General features: G+C 41.3%; 1 protein-coding gene across 3 annotated transcripts in view; it reads left to right on the top strand.

Annotated features, from left to right (window-relative positions):
* The first annotated feature begins 10,489 nt into the window (after positions 1–10,489).
* EEFSEC (eukaryotic elongation factor, selenocysteine-tRNA specific) overlaps positions 10,490–19,579 on the top strand; it is a 180,281-nt gene continuing 171,191 nt past the window's right edge. Inside the window, exon 1 of one of the 3 annotated variants that reach the window (XM_032802737.2) lies at positions 10,490–10,842. In XM_032802737.2, coding sequence (XP_032658628.1) covers positions 10,536–10,842 — 307 coding nt within the window. In that variant the 5' untranslated portion in view covers positions 10,490–10,535. The remainder of the gene's footprint in view (positions 10,843–19,579) is intronic. The other 2 variants (XM_075073362.1, XM_075073364.1) reach the window with 2 other exon arrangements.

Genomic DNA, 19,579 nt, shown 5'->3' with positions numbered 1-19,579 from the left:
AGGCACTGGAATTCCTGGTTGGTGGCAGCGCTACAGGATCTAAGCTGGTAATTAAGCTTAGAGGATTCATGCAGGTACCCAAATTTTGGACGCTAAGGTTCAGATTTGGGAATTATTCCTTATGACAGGGAGGATCTGGATGTAGGGAGAGAGAGAGCTCTGCATGGGCATCTGGGTGTGGGGGGTTCAGTGTGGGGGTCCAGATGCTAGGGGAGTGGGGCTTAGTGAGGTGGGGGATCCGAGGTGCAGCTGGTTGAGGCTCGGTGGGCTGGGGATCTGGGTGACTTATCAGGGTGATCCAGGTACAGGGAGAATGGGGCTTGTTGGGAGCGGAGCATTCTGGGTACAGGGAGGTGAGGCTCGGCAGGAGGGTCTGGGTCTGAGGGGGTCTGGATGCATGGGGGTTGGGTGGATGGGGGAGCAGCTCCCTGTACAGTGATCCCTCTCCCTGCAGCTGACGAGTGATTAGGGTGGGAGAGAGTTTGCAGAGCTTCCTGCAGCCTGAGGAGAAATCTGGGGGTGAGTCTGACCCACCCCTGGATCCTGTTCAGGGGAAGAGGCAGTCCCATCCTCCCCAGCCAGACTAGCAGCTGAGCTTGGCACAGGGTAGGAGCCACCAGCTAGGTCTTCCCCAGTCCTGCCCCCTGCCCCACAGTGATTTACCTCTCTGCCAACTGTCCTGGGCACCCAAAACATACTGCTGGAGAGAGTCGCATAACCACTCTTGTGGCTTCCCCCTGCTTCTCCCTCAGAAAATCATTTTTCTGTGAGGAAGCAAAGAAATCTGTGGGGGACATAAATTCTGCACATGGGCAGTGGTGCAGAATTCCCCCAGGAGTAAAATGATGTTAGCTGGTATAGTCCTGTTTCAAGCATCTTGCAGTTCTGGGAAAACAATCATCAAGTTCTCTAAGAGTTTTACAGACAATGACATAACTAACGGGAAGTCAAGGCTATGGGTAAAATATTATCAATGGAGAAACCAGAAAGAACTAGTCAGTTGAACCATATATCAATTTTTAGCTTGTATTAAAATCTGTCCAATCAACATATAAAACCTGACATCCTTTCTGAAACTGCAGGGGATAGTTTGAGTACTCTATTTTATCACACCTGACAATCACTTATTTCTGTGTGGTAGTACACAAACATTTTTGGGGGAAAATCACCATTAATCTTTTAATATGGAGCCAGAGGGTGGATAGCAATATTCTACTTCTGTAGGATCTTTAAGCTTTTTAAACAATTAAGGTTCTCAACACCCCTGTGAGATAGGCATTATTATCTCTCTTTTGTATATGGACACACAGAGAGGTTAAATGGTTTGCTTAAGGCAATAGTGAGTCAATGGCAGATCTGAGAATAGAACACAGGAGTATTGGTTGCTATGCCCTACTGTGTTCAGTGGATAAAACTCCATCCTACACTGAGGATTGAATTTCAATGAATACCTATAGAGAGTACATTAATTAAAGTCATCTTGGTTTTTGCCATACGCAGTGAAATTTAGGTTAAGTGACCACCCCAATTTTTTGCTTGGAGTAGCTAACTCTTCCACCTCTCGCTCATCTGAATAGACCTATGATTTCAACAGGCTTACTCTCATCCACAAGATGAGAAGGGATTAGCCTGTCTTATTTCATTTTGTGTTGTCTTTGTTTTGAGTATTGCACTGTACTTATGCTTTTTAAAATGGAGACAATTTATAGGGGGGGAGGGGGAAACCCCAACCAAAGAGTCACAGCTCGTCAGACCACACAGGATTAATTGTATGTTCCCCAGAAAGGGCAGAGGAGAAGTGGTACTACAGTAAAGTCTTATGGCTGAACTTAAACAGCTTAGGGGATCTGTTGTAATTGATGTCTGATGTGAATGAGCATGTGTTGTTATGATACATCAACATGAGAAATACTGAGCTTGAACTTAACACGATTTTCTTGATCTTGGCTGGCCAAGGCATTTATTTTAGGAGAAAGTGGGGGAGGTTAAATTCACTCTAGATGTTAAGCATGAGTCATTCATCTCTTTCCTCTATATCAGTGGTGTTTTTTAGCAGAATTTGAGACCGTTTTGAGACCTTGCGGTCCCTCTCACATTATAAACACTTTGAGCATAATCCAATATTTCACTAACCATTTCACCAGAAAAATAATACCTGCCTTTCACATAGTCTGAATTGTTATTCCCCAGGTTTAAGAAACTAATTTCACTTCAGTTTCTCTTCTGCCCTCTACCCGCAGCCCTCCTATAGGTCTCCTCTTTGGTACAGACGTCATGTGATACTTGAGGTGGGAGCTGGAGACTTCAGAGCTGTTTTCTTAGGCTAAATGTTTGAGGTTACAGGACCTGGCCCAGTTTCACACGTTTTCAAATTTCAGTGGGACATGCCAAATCCTGAAACTGTCAAATAGTGTATTATTTTTGGAAAGAAAGAATGTGTGTGCGTGTATGTGTATGTGTGTGAGAGAGGAGAATGACCTTAAAACTTTTAGCCCTTACCAAAAGTCTGACTTCCTGCCCTCTCTCCCATGGGTTTTGGAAAACTTTAGCAAACAAAGTGAACGCTTCTGAAGTAAGAATTCAGCATAGAAAAGGGGATATTATATTGAGGGGAACAAAAATGAGTTTATGCCATCGTTTGTTTCTTTATATTGTGTAGAAAAGCCTGGAAGTTTATTTTCTTACCTTAGAAATATCAGAAATATAAAGTCTTGTGTACCATATTGCTAGAGGTCTCTTTTGGAGAGAATTGGATTGGGAGTTTCCTGAACCCTTCATCAAAGGAGGCTGTTGAATCTTTAACACAGGTATCTTTTCTTATTCTTTCTAAGGGATTTGAGGTAGTAAAACCAAATGGGGGGGAAGACATTTTTTAAAATAATCTGTATAAAAATCATTCTGTCCTCAGTTCACCAGGTTTCACTTCCTTGGTATCTGTGACATGATAAATGTACTAGTTTTCTAGGAAAAATAGATTTTATTTTAGACCCTCATCCTGCAAAGGGATCTACCTTTTTGAGGCACTTTATGGTCAAAGGCCCCAATTCTGCAAACTGTTTGAGGCAGGGACCTCATGCAATGTATAAGTATTGTGAGGCATTCAGCATAACTCTGAGCATTGTAGCATAATATCATGATAACTTAAATTTCTTATGTAAAAACAAATGGAAGAAAACACTGCTCCCCTAACCAGGGCCAACTCTAGACACCAGTGCTCAAAGCATGTGCTTGGGGCGGCACTGTCCAAGGGGCGGCACTCCAGCTCTTTTTTTTTTTTTTTGCTTGGGGCTCAGAAAGCTGGGAGCTGGCCCTGAGCGGAGCTGAGCTGCAGCAGTGGGAGGCACGGGGAGGGCCGCAGGAAGTAACCGGCGGGGGCAAAGGAACCGCTTCCTCCTCCAACTCACCTCTGCTCCACTGCTGCCTGCTCCCCCGAGCGCACCACCACCCTGCTTCTTCCCCCTTCTTCCCAGGCTTGCCACAAAACAGCTGATTCACACGGCAAGCCTGGGAGGGAGGGATAGGAGGAGAAATGCGGCACACCCGGGGGAGGAGGTGGGGCCGAGGATTTGAGGAAGGAGTTGGAATGGGGTGGGGAAGGGGCAGAGTTGAGGCGGGAAAATTTTTTTGCTCGGGGCAGCAAAAAACTTGGAGCCGGCCCTGCCCCAAACAAACAAACAAAACCAAACCCTTGGAAAGTTTCAAGCCTTGTTTATACAGCTCAAGGAAACAAAAGGGAGCACAAATCCCTGTTTTTTCCTTTGCAGGTCATCTTTAAGATTATAAAAGTTGAAGAATTAACAAAAATGCATTTTTCTTGCATAATAAGTAAATTAAAATTGTAAATCCCCAGAAGTCTTATCATTAATACTAAAATGAATTATACAGTATGTTTATAATATGAATGGTGTGTAATGTGATCTAGTAATACATTTATGTGAATTATACAGCCATTTTCTTGTATCCTTATGGGAATAGATATACATTTGCAGTTAATTGTGTGTGTGTATGAATGTATGTATTGATTGGTTGAGGAGTTCAGGGTAGTAAAGTGTATGTGAGCTCTGAAGAATGATGATTTGACATAAAAGAATTCAAAGCTTGGGCACTTGGTTAGAAATGTGACATATTATGCATAATCCAGCTCCCTTGTCAAAACTCTCATTGATGGCAGTGGGAGCCAGGACCATTCCTTTGAGTATACTGAATAACCAGGCTAACTGCCTTTATTTTCTCTAGGGAGGCGATGGCCTCTCATAAATTGAACAGGGCACTGAGACCATCTTCTATTTCTGACTTTGCCACTGAATCATTGTATGACCATGGCAAGTCACTTAAATTCTTTGTGCCCATAAAAGAGATGATTTTTACCTAATTTTGTAAAGCGTCATAAGATCTTTGGATGAAAGGAAATATATAAGATTAAAAATATGAGGCAACATACTCTGGAAGAATACGCATACAGTTGTGAGTCAAAATTCTAAATCCAAATCTCAGCCTTGCCGTATATGACCTTGGGCAAGTCACTTCACATATTCTCCTCAGTTTTCCAATCTGTAATATGGGCATAATGCTGTTGTAAGACTTAATTAATCAGTTAATGTTTTACATTACTTTGAACATATAAAGCACTATTAATTGCTAAGTATTATTATTAACAATGTGTATTATTGCATAAGGAAGTTTAAATGTAACTGATATTGCTTCTCTTGGAAAAAATGTGCAGAATATTGGAAAAATCCCTTAACATGCAGGTAATAGCAGTATATCATGTAAAGCCAATTTACTTAGAAACTTATGAGATGAGATGTCTTTGACATATAGTTCTAAAGTTGACTGATTTATTAAATTTGTTGCCATCTTCCATCATTTCAAACCGTTAACATACTTTTAATTTTCAGTCATTACATGATTCAGATACACTGTCATCTGGAAATACACTTGTGGATCTTTTTTGTGTTAAACATGCTGGTACCAACATGCCTTTTGTAACTCCTCTGAAGCCAAAGGACTTTTTGACAGTTCTCAGGATATCCAGTGCTGTGAGTCAGCTTGTTACCCCTTGTCTCCAGTGAGAGGGAGTTTTTGTGTGGTAGCTGGATGTCAGCTTCGTAACACCACCACCTGTTCAGCCATCCAGTCACTCTCCTGTGGGCTGTGCAAGCCCTAACTTGGCCTTGCAGGTTAATAAGAGGTGCATCCCAATCCCCAACTCCCTTTGAATCGTTCTCCTGTGATATCCAGCCCCTGACAATGGCTGTTCACAGAGATTCCAGATCCTCTTCACCCAACAGTGCAGTGTACCCCAGTTTTTCCTTAAACCATTGCTCCCATAAACCACAAAGCATTTATGAGCACATCTAATAAAACAAAAGAGAAAATAAAGATTTAACTAGACATGAGAGGAAGTGGTGGAAACAACTGCTTATAAAGCATGCATGTGGGTCCACACCTATCACGTTACCTTTGCGATATACTAAGTTAGGCTTTTTCCCTAAATTCAGTCTGTTGCAAAGATGACTGATTTTACAAGAACCAGGATCCACACATTCATGAAAGCTCCTTGCTCCCAATGGGGTTTCTCAGTGAATGGATACAGAATACCTTTCGCTACATTCTTAGGGTACGTCTACACTACCCACCAGATCAGTGGGTAGCGATTGATCTATCAAGGATCGATTTATTGCGTGTAGTGTAGATGTGATAAATCGATTCCCGATCACTCAGCCGTCGACTGCTGAACTCCAGCTCGGCGCAAGGCAGAAGCAAAGTTAACGAGGGAGTGGCGGCTGTCGATCCCGCGCTGCGAGGTCATGAAGTAGGTGATTATAAATTGATCTACGATGCATCGACTTCAGCTACACTATTCTCATTGCTGAAGTTGCGTATCTGAGGGTACGTCTACACTACAGGATTATTCCGATTTTACATAAACCGGTTTTGTAAAACAGACTGTATAAAGTCAAGTGCATGCGGCCCCACAAAGCACAATAATTCGGCAGTGTGAGTCCATGTACCGAGGCTAGTGTCGATTTCTGGAGCGTTGCACTGTGGGTAGCTATCCCGTAGCTATCCCGTAGCTCCTGCAGTCTCCCCTGCCCATTGGAGTTCTGGGTTGAGATCCTAATGCATGACGTTGCAAAAATAGTGTCGCGGGTGATTCTGGGTAAATGTCGTCACTCATTCCTTCCTCCGTGAAAGCAACAGCAGACAATCATTTTGTGCCCTTTTTCCCTAGATTGCGCTGGCAGACGCCATAGCATGGCAACCATGGAGCCTGTTTAGCCTTTTGTCACTGTCACCCTATGTGCACTGGATGCTGCTGACAGACGCGGTACTGCAGTGCTACACAGCAACATTGATTTGCCTTTGTAAGGTAGCAGAGCCGGTTATCAGTCGTTCTGTACCGTCTGCTGCTGTCATGGGTGCTCCTGGCTGGCCTTCGCTGAGGTCGGCCGGGGGCGCAAAGACAAAAATGGGAATGACTCCCCGGGTCAATTCCCTCCTTTATGTTTTTTTATCCTAAAAATAGAGTCAGTTCTTGCCTAGAATATGTGGCAAGTTTGTAACTAGAGAGCCAGTGTATCTGCAGACCCAGAAAGCACAGTGCTCCGTGTCAGATCCCGCAGATAGAAATGATGAAACTGCATGCCATTTTTCTAGGGGGTGTCCCTGCAACAACCCCCACCGTTACTTCCCATTTCTCCCCAAACCCTCCTGGGGCTATCGCTGGCAGTGTCCCCCGCCATCTGTTGTGAATGAAGTATAAAGAGGAATGCAGAAATAATTAAGCAGAAAGAAAACATCTGACTTGTTAGTGAGATAAAATGAAGGGGGAGGTAGCTTTTCCAGCTGCCTATGATAGTTCCAGGCAGGACATTATTAAAACGGAATTGGGCGGGAGAGTGAGCCAGCATCCTTGCTGCTATTGATAGGAATCTCCAGCGTACAGAAATCTTTCTTTAGACATTTAAAGTGGGTGGGCTGGGCTGGAGCTCTCAAGCCCCCCAGTTTGCTTTTTATATGAGGACGGATTACCAGCCATTTTTCGTCTTGTACATCTGCCGGGATATGACCGGATGGTTCATTCCCCTAATTTGTTACCCAGGTGCCCCTGCCCGACCTCAACTGAGGCCATCAGGAGGTCACTCATGCGATGATGGATATTATACGAGGACAGCTATTCAGTCCTTTTGTACTGTACCGTCTGCCACTGGGTAGAGGGGAGGGAGAGGATTTGCTGCTGTCAGTTGCCACCAGCACCGCAATCTACAGCGCATTGCAGCAGACATATGGTACATTGAAAAAAAAGTCAAGAAACGATTTTTTTTTCCCCCTTTTCTTTTATGAGGGGGAGTGGCGTTGGGGTGTAAGTTGGTGGGGGTGTGCGGGGAGGGCGGGGGGTTTTTTATTTTTTGTTTATTTTTATTTTTTTATTTCTTTTTTTTTTGGGTTTTTTTTTTTTTGACGGGGGTTGTTTTTTTTTTTTTTTAAATTGGACGATTGATAATACCCTAAACACCCCAGACAATGTGTTTGATTTCCTTACAGGCATTGGGAGCTCATCCCAAGAATTGGCAAAATTGCTTTTCGGAGACTTCGTGGGAAAAACCTGTGGGTAGCTTGGGAGTCCTCAGTCCCCCTCTCCTGCTCCCCCTCCCTCCATGTCATCCATTTGATTTTTCTTTGGGGCTTTCCGTTTACGCTTGTCACCACAGCATTGTGCTGTGGACTCTATTCATAAGCCTGGAGATTTTTTTCAAATGCTTGGCATTTCGGTTCTTCTGTAATGGAGCTCAGATTAGGAGACAAATCGTTTCGCATTACAGCGAATCAGATCCAGTATTCCCGTACGGTCCATGCTGGAGTATTCTTTTTGGTTGTGGGACTTGGCATCAGACCACCCTTGTTCTGATCAGAGCTCCATTTGCTGCGGCAAGCAAATCAAAAGGTTTTGCAGGGGGCCTTTTTCCTATTACCTGGCCAGATGCATCCGAGTTCAGATCGGCCTTTTTCCAGAGCGGTTTCACATGGGTTGCACTGTAGGATTTACTGCCCGAGAGGGGCCTTACCGTCCGAATTTGCGGCCACGCTAACCCTAATCCGACATCGCAATACTGATTTCAGTGCTACTCCTCTCGTCGGGGAGGAGTACAGAAGCCGGTTTAAAGAGCCCTTTATATCGATATTAAGGGCTTTGTTGTGTGGATGGGTGCAGGGTTAATTCGGTTTAACGCTGCTAAATTCGGTTTAAACACGTAGTGTAGACCAGGCCACAGATATACCCCCTCCCACCCCAGTGTTGACCAGGCCTTATACTGAAACAATCTTTCGTCTTTATTCATAGCCAGGGTGATCTCCTGCCTTCTATAACGTTCCTTTTCATCTCCAAGGCGTTGTGAGTGTTTGCAATTCTTTGATGGTTTTCCATTGACCGTTCTGGGTTGTGGCAAGGGTAGACAATAGAACCTCACATTACCTCACCTCTGACTAGGGAGGGGTGACAACTCCTTGCTCCAGTGGGTCATCCCTGAGTAGGGTGACCAGATGTCCCGATTTTATAAGGACAGTCCCGATATTTGGGGCTTTTTCTTATATAGATTCCTATTACCCCCCACCCCATCCCGATTTTTCACACTTGCTGTCTGGTCACCCTATCCCCGAGACATACTAAGTCCTGGTGGCTAGTTTCTGCTCCAAGTCCTTAAAGAATACTTTCAGTATAAATACAATATTCCTTAAATATTACCCATTTACACATCTTGCAATGATTGAGTCTTGACAAGTTGTGAGCTTTCTGTAGATTCCTTACATGTTACTCTTTATGAATAAATATTCTGTATGAGGTGTTTGGTGTTGTGTGTTTGTTAGGGCTGAGGTGAGAAACGTTTGCAAAGAAAAACAGAGGACCCCTTGCCAAGGGGTATCTCTGTCATGGACTTACACAAAGGATACATTTGTCTCTTCTCTTTGACATGCTGTATTTTGGATGTTTATCCAGCCCTTTTCCTTCCTGTGGGAAGTTTATTTTCTCTTGTGAAGCGTTGTATGGACAACTTCTCATCACTGCTTACTCTTGACTGCTTACAGGTATGTTTCTAATCAGTTAAGTAAAATACATTCTATGTAAATTATTTTCCATTAGGAACCTTTGTAAAAATCCAGAAATTAGTAATCCAGAATAAAAGGAGTCTGGTGAGATTGATTTGCTCAAAAATTGACTTTTTTTTTTTTAAACATGGATTTTTTTCCAAAACAAATCTATACATATTTTATTCTAAAAAATCCCAAACAGCATTAAATGTCATCAGCCCGAGGCTCTTAGATACATCACAGTGAGAGGTTTCTTAAAAATAGTTTAGATAGCAAACCAAAGTGTGCAGCTTAGTACCCATCAACAGTCCTGTAGTAACAAATGAGCATGGTGTACAATGAGATAAAATTTAAATTATGAAAGAATTTCAGCACCCAAGGGATTACTACAAATAATTCCCTGGAGGATTGGTAGCTGATATTTTTAACTTCCCTTCTGTACCTTAGCAATGAGTTTCTCTGATGGGTCTTGGTGCACTAGCATGACTCATTTCCCTTTCAGTTTTATACATTCTAAAACACTATAGTAGAGCTTGCTCCAAACTTTATGAATGCAGTTCAGTCACCATGGCAGGTTAGAGCATGAACAATTGGGTGGGAGGTAGTGGTACTATCTACTACAGAAACAAACTGAATAAACTGGTACAGTTGCTTGTTATTAATAAGCATTTACATAATGATAGTGTCAAAGAGTCCAGCAGTGTGCTTGGCGCTGTAAAAACATGAAGAGACGATTCCTGCCCTGGAGGGCTAATAATTCAAGAGACAAATATGAAAAGTTGATGACGAAGATTTAACATACAAAAAAAATGAATGTAGTGACTATGGATGAGTCCTGAACCTTTTACTTTTTTTTTTTTTTTTTAAATTAAAGACATGTTTAAACCAATAACCATGAGTCTGATTTTGTTCATTGTGGCACCCTCCTAACATCCCTTCAGATTTGTACTATGTTGTGTGTATGCTGCTGTATGTATGGTGTGGATCTGTGTATATAGAAGCGGGTATTGTGTGCAATGTATACTGTGTGTCTACATGTAATGGGTGGGTATTTTGCACAGCTACGGAATAGATGCTGTAGGTGTAATACTTACAGTATATCTGAGGTTCCCCATGAGTTCTTCTGGGAGTTGTTTGGTTTTGATTGCAAACTCTGTGAGGCAGCAGCCAGGTTTTCTGGGTCTGGTACAGAACACAGCCCACTGTCAGCTTTAGCAAAGAACAAGCACTGGGCTCCCTCTGCGGGACATGTCCTCAACCACCCCCAGGCCTTGTTACAGGACTAAGGCGCGTGACACCCCACCCGCCGGGGTGCTGGATGTTCCCTTTCTCCCCAGAGAGGGCGGAACGCGGAGATAGCCCGGAACGGTCGCCGCGGAATCCGTGTTGCCGCGGGGGCGCTATTGGGAGCGGGACCGGCGGTGTGCGAAGGGAACAGGGCAGCCATGGCCGGTTTCGCTGCTGTCGCTGCCCCGGGGCCCAGCACCCCCAGGAGGCTGAATGTGAACGTGGGGGTCCTGGGGCACATCGACAGCGGCAAGACGGCGCTGGCCCGGGCGCTCAGCACCACCGGTTCCACCGCCGCCTTCGACCGGGCCCCGCAGAGCCGAGCTCGGGGCATCACCCTGGACCTGGGCTTCTCCTGCCTCCGCATCCCGCTGCCGCCGCATCTGGGCCCCGGCCCCGGCGAGCTCCAGCTCACCCTGGTGGACTGTCCGGGACACGCCTCCCTCATCCGGACCATCATTGGCGGTAAGGGCCGCGGGGGCGACAGGTCCCTGAGAGAGATTGTGACTCTGGAGGGGCGTGGGCTTCTCCCCCGCCCATGTCAGGGGAAATGCTCTCTAGGGAGAAGTGAATCGGGGGCTGTTTGGGGGTCTCGCCTCCACTGGGTGCATGTGGGTATCATTTCCGAGGATGCAGAGAGCGGGTGGGGTGGGGGAGTTTGAAATGTAAAGAAGTAAAGTTTGACTTGTGTGTGGTGGGAGGGTTGAAGAGCTGGAAGTTGCCTCCTGCCAGGGGAGGGAAGGGTTAAAACTATCTATACAGTAGCCAAATCATTCTAGTGGAGACATGATTTATACAGTACCAGCAAAATAACTTTTTTGTTGTTATAACTTTCTATACTAGGGCTTTTACCAGTATAACAATGTCATGAAAAGTTACACTCCCAACCAACGTTACTGTGCTAGCAAAAGTGTAGCCCTGCCCTGTGTGGAGTCGAGAGAGCTTATTCCTGTAGTGGAAAAGGAATAAGCTATGCTAAAGACAACCTCACACTGATATAACTACATCCACACTAGGGCTCATATTGATATAACTTTCAGCAAAAATTCACACCCATCAACAAAATATTTTTATTGATAAAAAACTGTATGTGAGCCAGTCAGTTTTGCATATACTAATACATTTGTTTTTTAAACATTTCTTTATTGATAGAGAGGATGTGACCATATTAATGGACATAGTTACAATTTCTCTCTCAAATTTCTTGAACTCTCCCTCATTTAAATTGTCAGAGGTTGGCAGTGCTGCTGCTGAAGTGTTCATATATACACTTGCTAGAAATTTAGATGCAAAACTCCTACCTAGATTGAGATGTTCTTAACATTTGTCAGACTATAGCATTAGAAGTACTGTGTACATTTCAGTTCTTTTAAAATGTTTTCCTTGAAAGCAAATTTGAAGTAAAGGAGACTTTGACTTATTCCAGAAGCACATTTTTAAATAAATTCAATTTGGAGGGAGGAGGCAGGGAAGAAATCTTCCACCCTATGAACAGGTCTTAAATCATATTTAGAGCATGTATAAAGATTTTTTCCTGCTGTAAAACGGGTGATCTTTGTAGGCATTGAGGCCTTCACCGGCAAATTATGCTTGAGCCTAAGAATTTCTGTTAATTTGCATAGATACTTACATAGTTTTAAAATTAAAAACTAAATGTTTCTGCATTATTGAAAACAGGTAGTGGTGTCAGCAGTCATTATGGTAACTTCTTCTGACCCAATCTTTTGTATTATTTGAGGGACAGGCTTTAGGATGGAGACTTGAAGGATGGTCAGGAAAGTGTTGGAAGGGGAACTTAGTCTGAGGAAGATGGGATTTTGACTTCAGCTCAGTGTGTGAACTCTGAAGTGAAGGAATTTGAGATCACTGCATCTTCTAACCCTTGTAGGACTTCAGGTTTTCTTCAATGTGCTTTCATGTCATTGATCTGAAAGTCTGTGGTTTAAATTGCTCAAAGGTCCATTATTGTAAACCCAAACACTTATTAGTAAGTGCTGGAGAGAAGTTCTTTTGAGATTTAGATTAGTATTAGGTTTATTTTTGCGTGTATTATTTGTGTTTCCATATTTTTCTTGTATATAGTTGTTCCTTTAATATTTGTAAATATTGGTGTATGTAAATCTCTTGTTTCATGTTACCTAGATATGTAGCTTAAGTTGATGCTCCTTGAGACGCAAAACTTTTAAAAGAAATTGGCACAGGAAAGAAATATTCTACCCTGAGGAATCATATAGTTATGTGGCATGGTGATGCTAGCATATGAAAAAAAGAACCCCCTAAAAACAAATATACACACTTTAAAAAAGTGATTTAATTGCTCATGAAAGGTGCCAGCCCTGAAGACTGCTATTCTATGAATATAAGGTACAACATGAGCCGCCATAGTGATAGCTTATCTCACCATGATCCAGTCAATGATTCTTATTGCTAACCTATAGGGACCTTCTTTAGAGGGGAGATTAGTACATTTCACAAGTACTCCTGGGTTCTTTCTGTCCTTAGTCTCTTTTCAAATTGCCAAACAGAGAACCAGTTAGTGAGGCAGTTTTACGATGTCATCATCCGTTTCCTGGGAGCTGGAATGGGAACCTTCTAACTGATTTCATAGAGTCCACTGGAAAAACACTTTTTTGACAGATCTGCTACTTGCACATGGTGCCAGTGATGCACACAACCATAATACCTACTTGTATGTGTATCATCCTGGATAGATGAATAGAAATTATGTATTGCTTGAGTTCATCACCAGTAAAATCCTCTGCAGTTCAGTTCATCTGTTTTGTTACTCTGCAGTTACAGGAAGAGGGCGACTATTAGCTGCATTTAGTCCACAGTTGTGCTTTGTTTCACAGCAAAGGTGCCTGATAATTTACAAAAGTACTGATCATTTACTTTATAGGGAACTAAGTTTGTTCCTGTGAGCAGGACAGTTCTTGTTAAGGTTTCTGTGTAGAAACTTTCATTTCAGTTTTGCTCGCTGTGGGGAAACTACTAAGATCTGAGAGAACCAGACTTTCTCTGGAACTGTTATCTCACAAGGAATACTTAGGAGGTCATTAGAAAAAAACAGTTTTCATAATCTGTGCAGTGTTTAAAAATCACACTCCCTTACCTATTAATTGATAGCTTAGAGTTATCATTTTTCTTTTTTATTGGTTTTTAAAAGAGACTGTGATTATTGGCTCCCGATTGTCAATATTGGCCAAATATAACAATTACAGTTTCTGTAATCTGATCTGTGCTAGTGGACCTGTGTGCAGCCCTAGTGGATCAGGGCCCAAATAACATCTGATTTATTTAGTAATTAATGTTTAAAATGGTTCAGTCCATAGGTACCAGTATTGTCAATTCTAGCTGTTCAGAAAGCAGGCTACCAAATCCTCAGATTAAAAAAAAATAAATACATTTTTGATTGTTTTTATCTGCCTTCTATTTTTTGTGCCTTTAGTGTTCAATCTTTCAATCTTTTCCTTGCAACCATGGAGCATAGTGACTTTCTTATATTTTTTTTTAATTAAAACTGAGATTCTCTTTTAAGTGTGGAACTCCAGGCTTTAAGTAAAACATTGACTAGTGTGAGACGTGTTATAAAATTACGAGAGTTGGAAACACTAAGGTACTTTCGTGCAAGTGCTTTATAAAACATCATGTACTTTAAAAATTGACCTCACTATAGGATTTGGTTGGAGGAGAAAAGACCAGTTTAAATGCAAATATCTTTAAATATCTCAGACATAGGACCAATAAATAGAAACAGATATTGTTATACCCGTTCTACAGATAATAATCTCACAAGGAGATTGTGAAGCTTAATGTTTGTAAACTACTTAGAGATTCCTAGATGAAAGATGTTATATAGGCCCAAAGTATTATTTGTTTTATTATTTAATATAGTCTATTTGAAAGTTTTCTCTGGGTGGCAGCTGCTCTTTAAAGGGCTGATTGAAACAACACAACATGATTTTAAAGGATGAATCTTGCTAATTGTTTGAAAGAGGGCTTTCATAGCTGAATCCTGTATTCTTGCCTATTCCTCCTGTTATGCAGGGCGTCGTTGACCTTGCAAATACTTTTCATGACAACATAAAAGAAACGTCATTGGAGATGAAACCTTGGTTTAAATGAGTGCAGAATATTTGAGCAGTAACCAAATAAGAAGAGAAATGGAAGATGGAAGTCATATTTCATTCTGTGCGGTTGCATCTTTCTTTTTATAGAGCTTGCCCTTGAGAGCAAAACATATCGAGTTTTAAATCAAAGAATATTTTACCTACATGCTAGGAATAGAAAACGTTAGTTCCAGCCATGATGCATTTTTCAGGTTTTAGTTGGAAGGTTATAGTCAAGGTTGGATTGAAATGGTGAATACAACTTTTTCCAGTTAGACTTCTTAATTACTTTTTTTAGTTCTTAATTTTACTTATGCCTCAACAATATTAGTTCGTTCTCAGACCATAGACCCCAGCAGTGAAGTGGTAAGGCATTCTGAGTAACTGCATGCTGGGGAATATATCTTGGATTTCACTTACAGGTAGTTTAATTATTTTCCTGTACAGTGTTGCTGCAATGGTTATGACTTATCTTCCAGTGCCCACTTGTATGCTAGGTGCCTCACATTATAAATAAGAAATAATCTCTGCACTGAAAAAAAATTACTGTCTAATTTCAGACAATGGTGGAACTAAAAGGCAACAAATACAATAGTTTGAGGATGTTGGGTGAGTTGCAGCAATACGATCATGATATTACTCTGAAAACATATGCACTGGATTCAATCTGTATTAAAATGCACAGTTTAAATATATATTTTAAAAATGTCTTTGACATGCTTCTTGTGGGTGTCATGATAAAAGTGGAACTTCACATCTATATTGCAACACACAGTTATATATGATAGAGACGAGAGACAAATGATATGCTTGTCAGGGCTCCCCTATGGGCAGTAAAGTCTCAGATTGCCTTTCAGTTATAGAGCACAGAACGGCTGCTGCAGTTACTTCCTCAGTCATTGTACAACCCTACTTAGCCTTTACTTTTGAAAATAATACATGAACATGGTTAAAACTGATTTTTGCATACAGTAAGACTGATTTGTATAGTTCCCCTTTCTTTTCTGTAGTGGGAAGGTTGCTTGTCATATAACCAAGGCCATCACTGCTGTTTGGCCATTTAGTGGTAAAGATGCTTGATAATGGTCTCTTTATTATTCACGTAGGACTGGAAAAGCTATAGGGTAATTTGCAATAGATGAAGGTTACTAAACAAAGAATCAAAGCCCTGAAAAACTCAGTCTTAGGTGCATTCTTTAGCTTGTGTCACAAACAGCAAAAAGGTCATCACAAAATTACATGACTAAAATTCCATCTCACATAGGTTATCGAGCAACTCCCTGCCATTTTACACATTGTATGTTTCTCTCTACAACTGCAGCATCTATTTCCTCGCCAGGTTCACACATAGCAAAAGGGCCCTGTGACTGGAGTGAGAGGGTAATTCCAGGAGTAATTCACTCTCTCCTTGACCACCTCATGTTTGTTTTCAATACTGAGGTCATGCCACTTGACAGACGTGGTGGTGGGGTACAGAGTGTTTTTTGAATCTTGATACACAAGGTTAGGTTGTTGAGGGATTTTACTCAATGTGGGTGAGTCTGTGTAATGCTGCTGCTTGTCTTGTGGTTTTGTTTTGGTATTGACAATGAGCTTTATAGATTTTCATGAAGCTGTCATTATCTTCCTCAAAGGAGTGGGGCTCATACATGTGTGTGTTGTACTCTAAAAGGCCTGTACATCCAGTAGGATGCTGAATGGTTTTTCGAATGAGTTCAGCAGTAGGGGAAACCTGCAGAGAGGTTATAGAAGTTAATCTTCCAGAAGAAATTCAATCCCCATATTTCATTTTAAGACCACTTTGCGTAGCAAAGTAGTTTAACCAGTAGCAGATTTCTTACTTGCTGTTGGTTAATTTCATGCCCTACAAAGGGTCAGCACACTAATACAGAAGAACATGATTACATCACCCTAGCTCCCCTTCAACCTTGCATGCATACAGTGAGGGATAGTGAATTGTTTATTTTAGGTAAGTAGTTTTCAGGTGCCCTTTATCTCCTTGATTTTGAATGAACTGAGATGACTTCTCAAAGAACATTTAAAAAATAGATTTTGTTGTTTTTTTCCCTCTGAAGTTCAAAGGACAGAGTAGTCTTATAAGGTTTTAATTGGAAAGTTACTGCTTGACCCTGGTTGTCTAAACCTGCAGGGGAAATTTTGACAAACTTGTTTCATAATCCTTATGCCTGTCTGAACCTTTGACCTGTTTACTTCATAACCAGAGCTTCATTGTCACCATTTGTCCCGGCAGTTCCTTTCAAAGAAGGCTGGCTTGCAAGTGTCTGTTTCCACTTTGCTGCTGTGTTCTCTTAAGGAAGGGTATTAATTCATACCTGATACATTGAAGGGGCCAGGACTTTTGAACTCGCGCAAGAGCTTGGGGAGGGGGAAATGAGCATAGCAAAAGCATGTCTTGCAGATGCAAATGACTACAATGAAAACAGTCTAGGGAGATCAAGGGAAACATGGGCATAATACCAAGGTTCAGATTTGGTCAGCTAGAGATTATTTGTAAGATTAATACAGCAGTACTTTTGTTGTTGTTACAAAATGTTTGTTTTGATTAGTTTGTTGTAAGATATAATTAATATCTATGCACATAAGCTTATAGGGCCCATCAACCTTGCAAAATTGCAATGAAAATATGCTGACTTTTTAGTACAAAACCTACTTGCTCATCTTTAATGATAAAATTGATACCTATTTTACTGCAGATTAGTGGACAAGTAGAATTTTGCAAGACTGCTATCATCAGAGATTGGATCTCTGGTCCTACTGTTCTTACCATATGGGCTGCAAAGATAGCAAAAGATGCTCAGTCCCTATGGAGATGAGGACCAAGAAAGGAAGGCGAACTGTTGCTGCTCTGCAGCATCCACTTTAGCAAACTGCGAGTAAGGTGTGGCACTGATGTATCCTGAAAGAGCCATCCAGTTGTACTTCCTCAAGATGATAGAGGCTGGAACAATTGGCCTTCAGTGGAAGTATTTTAGGAGGGAAAATGTGGGTTCTTGTACCCCCTTCAGGGGAACTAGAGCCTGCTTGGGAGGGAAAGATGTTCCTTTTAAGAATACATATTCAATGTTGTTTTTAACTTTTTTTTAAAATAATAATAGTACAAATGTACGTATAATAAGTTGTTATAATTACTGAGCAGGTTGTCGTAAATCTACTTGCATATGCTGCAATCCATCTACCACATTTTTTAACTCTGCCTATTGGGGAACAGTACTTAATTGTAACTCTCCACTGACTGTTATCATGAAATTGGATGTTTGAATACAGATACATAAAAGTCCAGTTAGTGAACAGGAAAAGTAGTTCTCTGTAGCTGCCGTAAAAGCTTTCTCTTGTCTAAATGAGTATTTCTGATTACATTTTCAAATACGTGTTACAGTGGGTGTTACTCCAGTAGCCTAATGGCACAGTTTTCCCCAAGCCCATGTGAGAGACCTAAATTTGAATGTAGGCCTTTTGCTTCTTGGGCTTGTAGAGGTTAAGAATGCTATGGGGGCAGTGTGTTCTTCCCTGGTAAAGAGAATGCCTTTCATTGCTCAATAGTAACCATTCTGGTCAGTTAAACAACCACTGCTGGTAAACTGTGGGAGGACCCTTGGCCACCCACCAGCTTGAGCTGAGGATGGTGGTTGTAATGAGCCTAGTGGGTGGTGTGAAAGTATAAAATGGAGATTAAAAATGGAAGAGCTAGGACTCTGGGTGAGGAAGAAGTAATTTATTTTCTGAAGCTGCATAGTGGTTGGCACTTATGAAATATTCTACTTGTCTGAAAGGGTTCAAACATTTCTCTTAGTTGCTAGTACTTTCCTAAGTGTTTTTTCTAAAATGCACACCAAGGTTCTTATATCCAGCATGCTTATAAATGGCTTACATGTGCAATATAGTTGCACTTCTAAAACTGTCTAATAAACAATTTCAACTTTATTTTTTACACTGAATCCCTTCTCTCTCAAAATTAAAATTCAGAATAAAAAAAATAATTTTACAGTAGTCTGCTAATGCCTAACATTTTGTATGACAACTTGGAGGAATAACTTTACAGAATTTTTAAATGAAACAAAGTGTATGGTTTGTTTGATTTTTGAGTACAGATATGAATGTATAAAGAAGAGGTAAAGGAGGTTGCTGGTATGAAACATGTTGCTTGCTTTTTTAAAAAGAAACAAAATGCAGCCTCTTCTATTGGACATTATAGTGCACAAGAGGGCAGTGTTTGCTTGCAATGCAGGATCATTATGATAAATGTATAGGGTCAGCCTAAATGTAGTGACCCCAATAATGAGACAGTGCATAGGGTCCATAGTCACTCAGAACTCAAACATGGTCTAACTCTTCTCCCCCCTCCCTCCAATGTTTCATTTTTCCTTAGATGTCTTTGTAGACATTTTGTTGTCTACAGCCTTGATAATGTTTGTACTTCTTAAACAGTAAGCAGTTTCTCTGTTGTCTTGTATATTACATGGCAGAGACTAAGTAGCCTTTATAACTGAGGCAAAACAACTGCTTTTCAATTAAAAGCAGTGTGTTTGTGAGGATTCTTCCCCCGCCCCATAAAGGGTCAAATGTTGTGTGTGGTTTTTTACGTTTATGTAAATACTGTCTGACTTAACTTGTAAACTAATTAAAGATGTGGGAACCATGATACTGGGTATTAATATGCACGCACCTGCATTTTTACCTTAAGGTCATATAACAAATAAGCAAAAGCAAGGAAACTGCATGTTGTTGCTCCTAAATCCATTCCAAACGCCTCCTGTGTTGCCTAGGAATTGCAACACGAGGGTCGGGGTAATCATGAGGCCTCTCTGTTACATAGGTATAGTGTGAGATTTTAAAAATAGAGCAGTGGCCTTGACCTGGAATTTGACTGGTGTTTTCATTTGTATCATAATTTCAGTGTTTGAACATAAATTTTATTGTGCATTAGGTTTCATTTTCATTGTAATGTATGTGTCATAAATGGATAGGTAGGTAAGGGTTAAGTTTCTTTTACCTGAAAAGGGTAACCGAACACCTGACCAGAGGACCAATCAGAGAACTGGATTGTTTAAAGTCAGGGGCGGGAATTTGTATAC

The sequence above is a fragment of the Chelonoidis abingdonii genome, chromosome 17 (assembly GCF_003597395.2).
Source record: "Chelonoidis abingdonii isolate Lonesome George chromosome 17, CheloAbing_2.0, whole genome shotgun sequence".
Lineage (NCBI taxonomy): Eukaryota > Metazoa > Chordata > Testudines > Testudinidae > Chelonoidis > Chelonoidis abingdonii.
The sequence above is the reverse complement of the archived record's forward strand: the minus strand, read 5'-3'. Positions and strand labels throughout refer to the sequence as shown.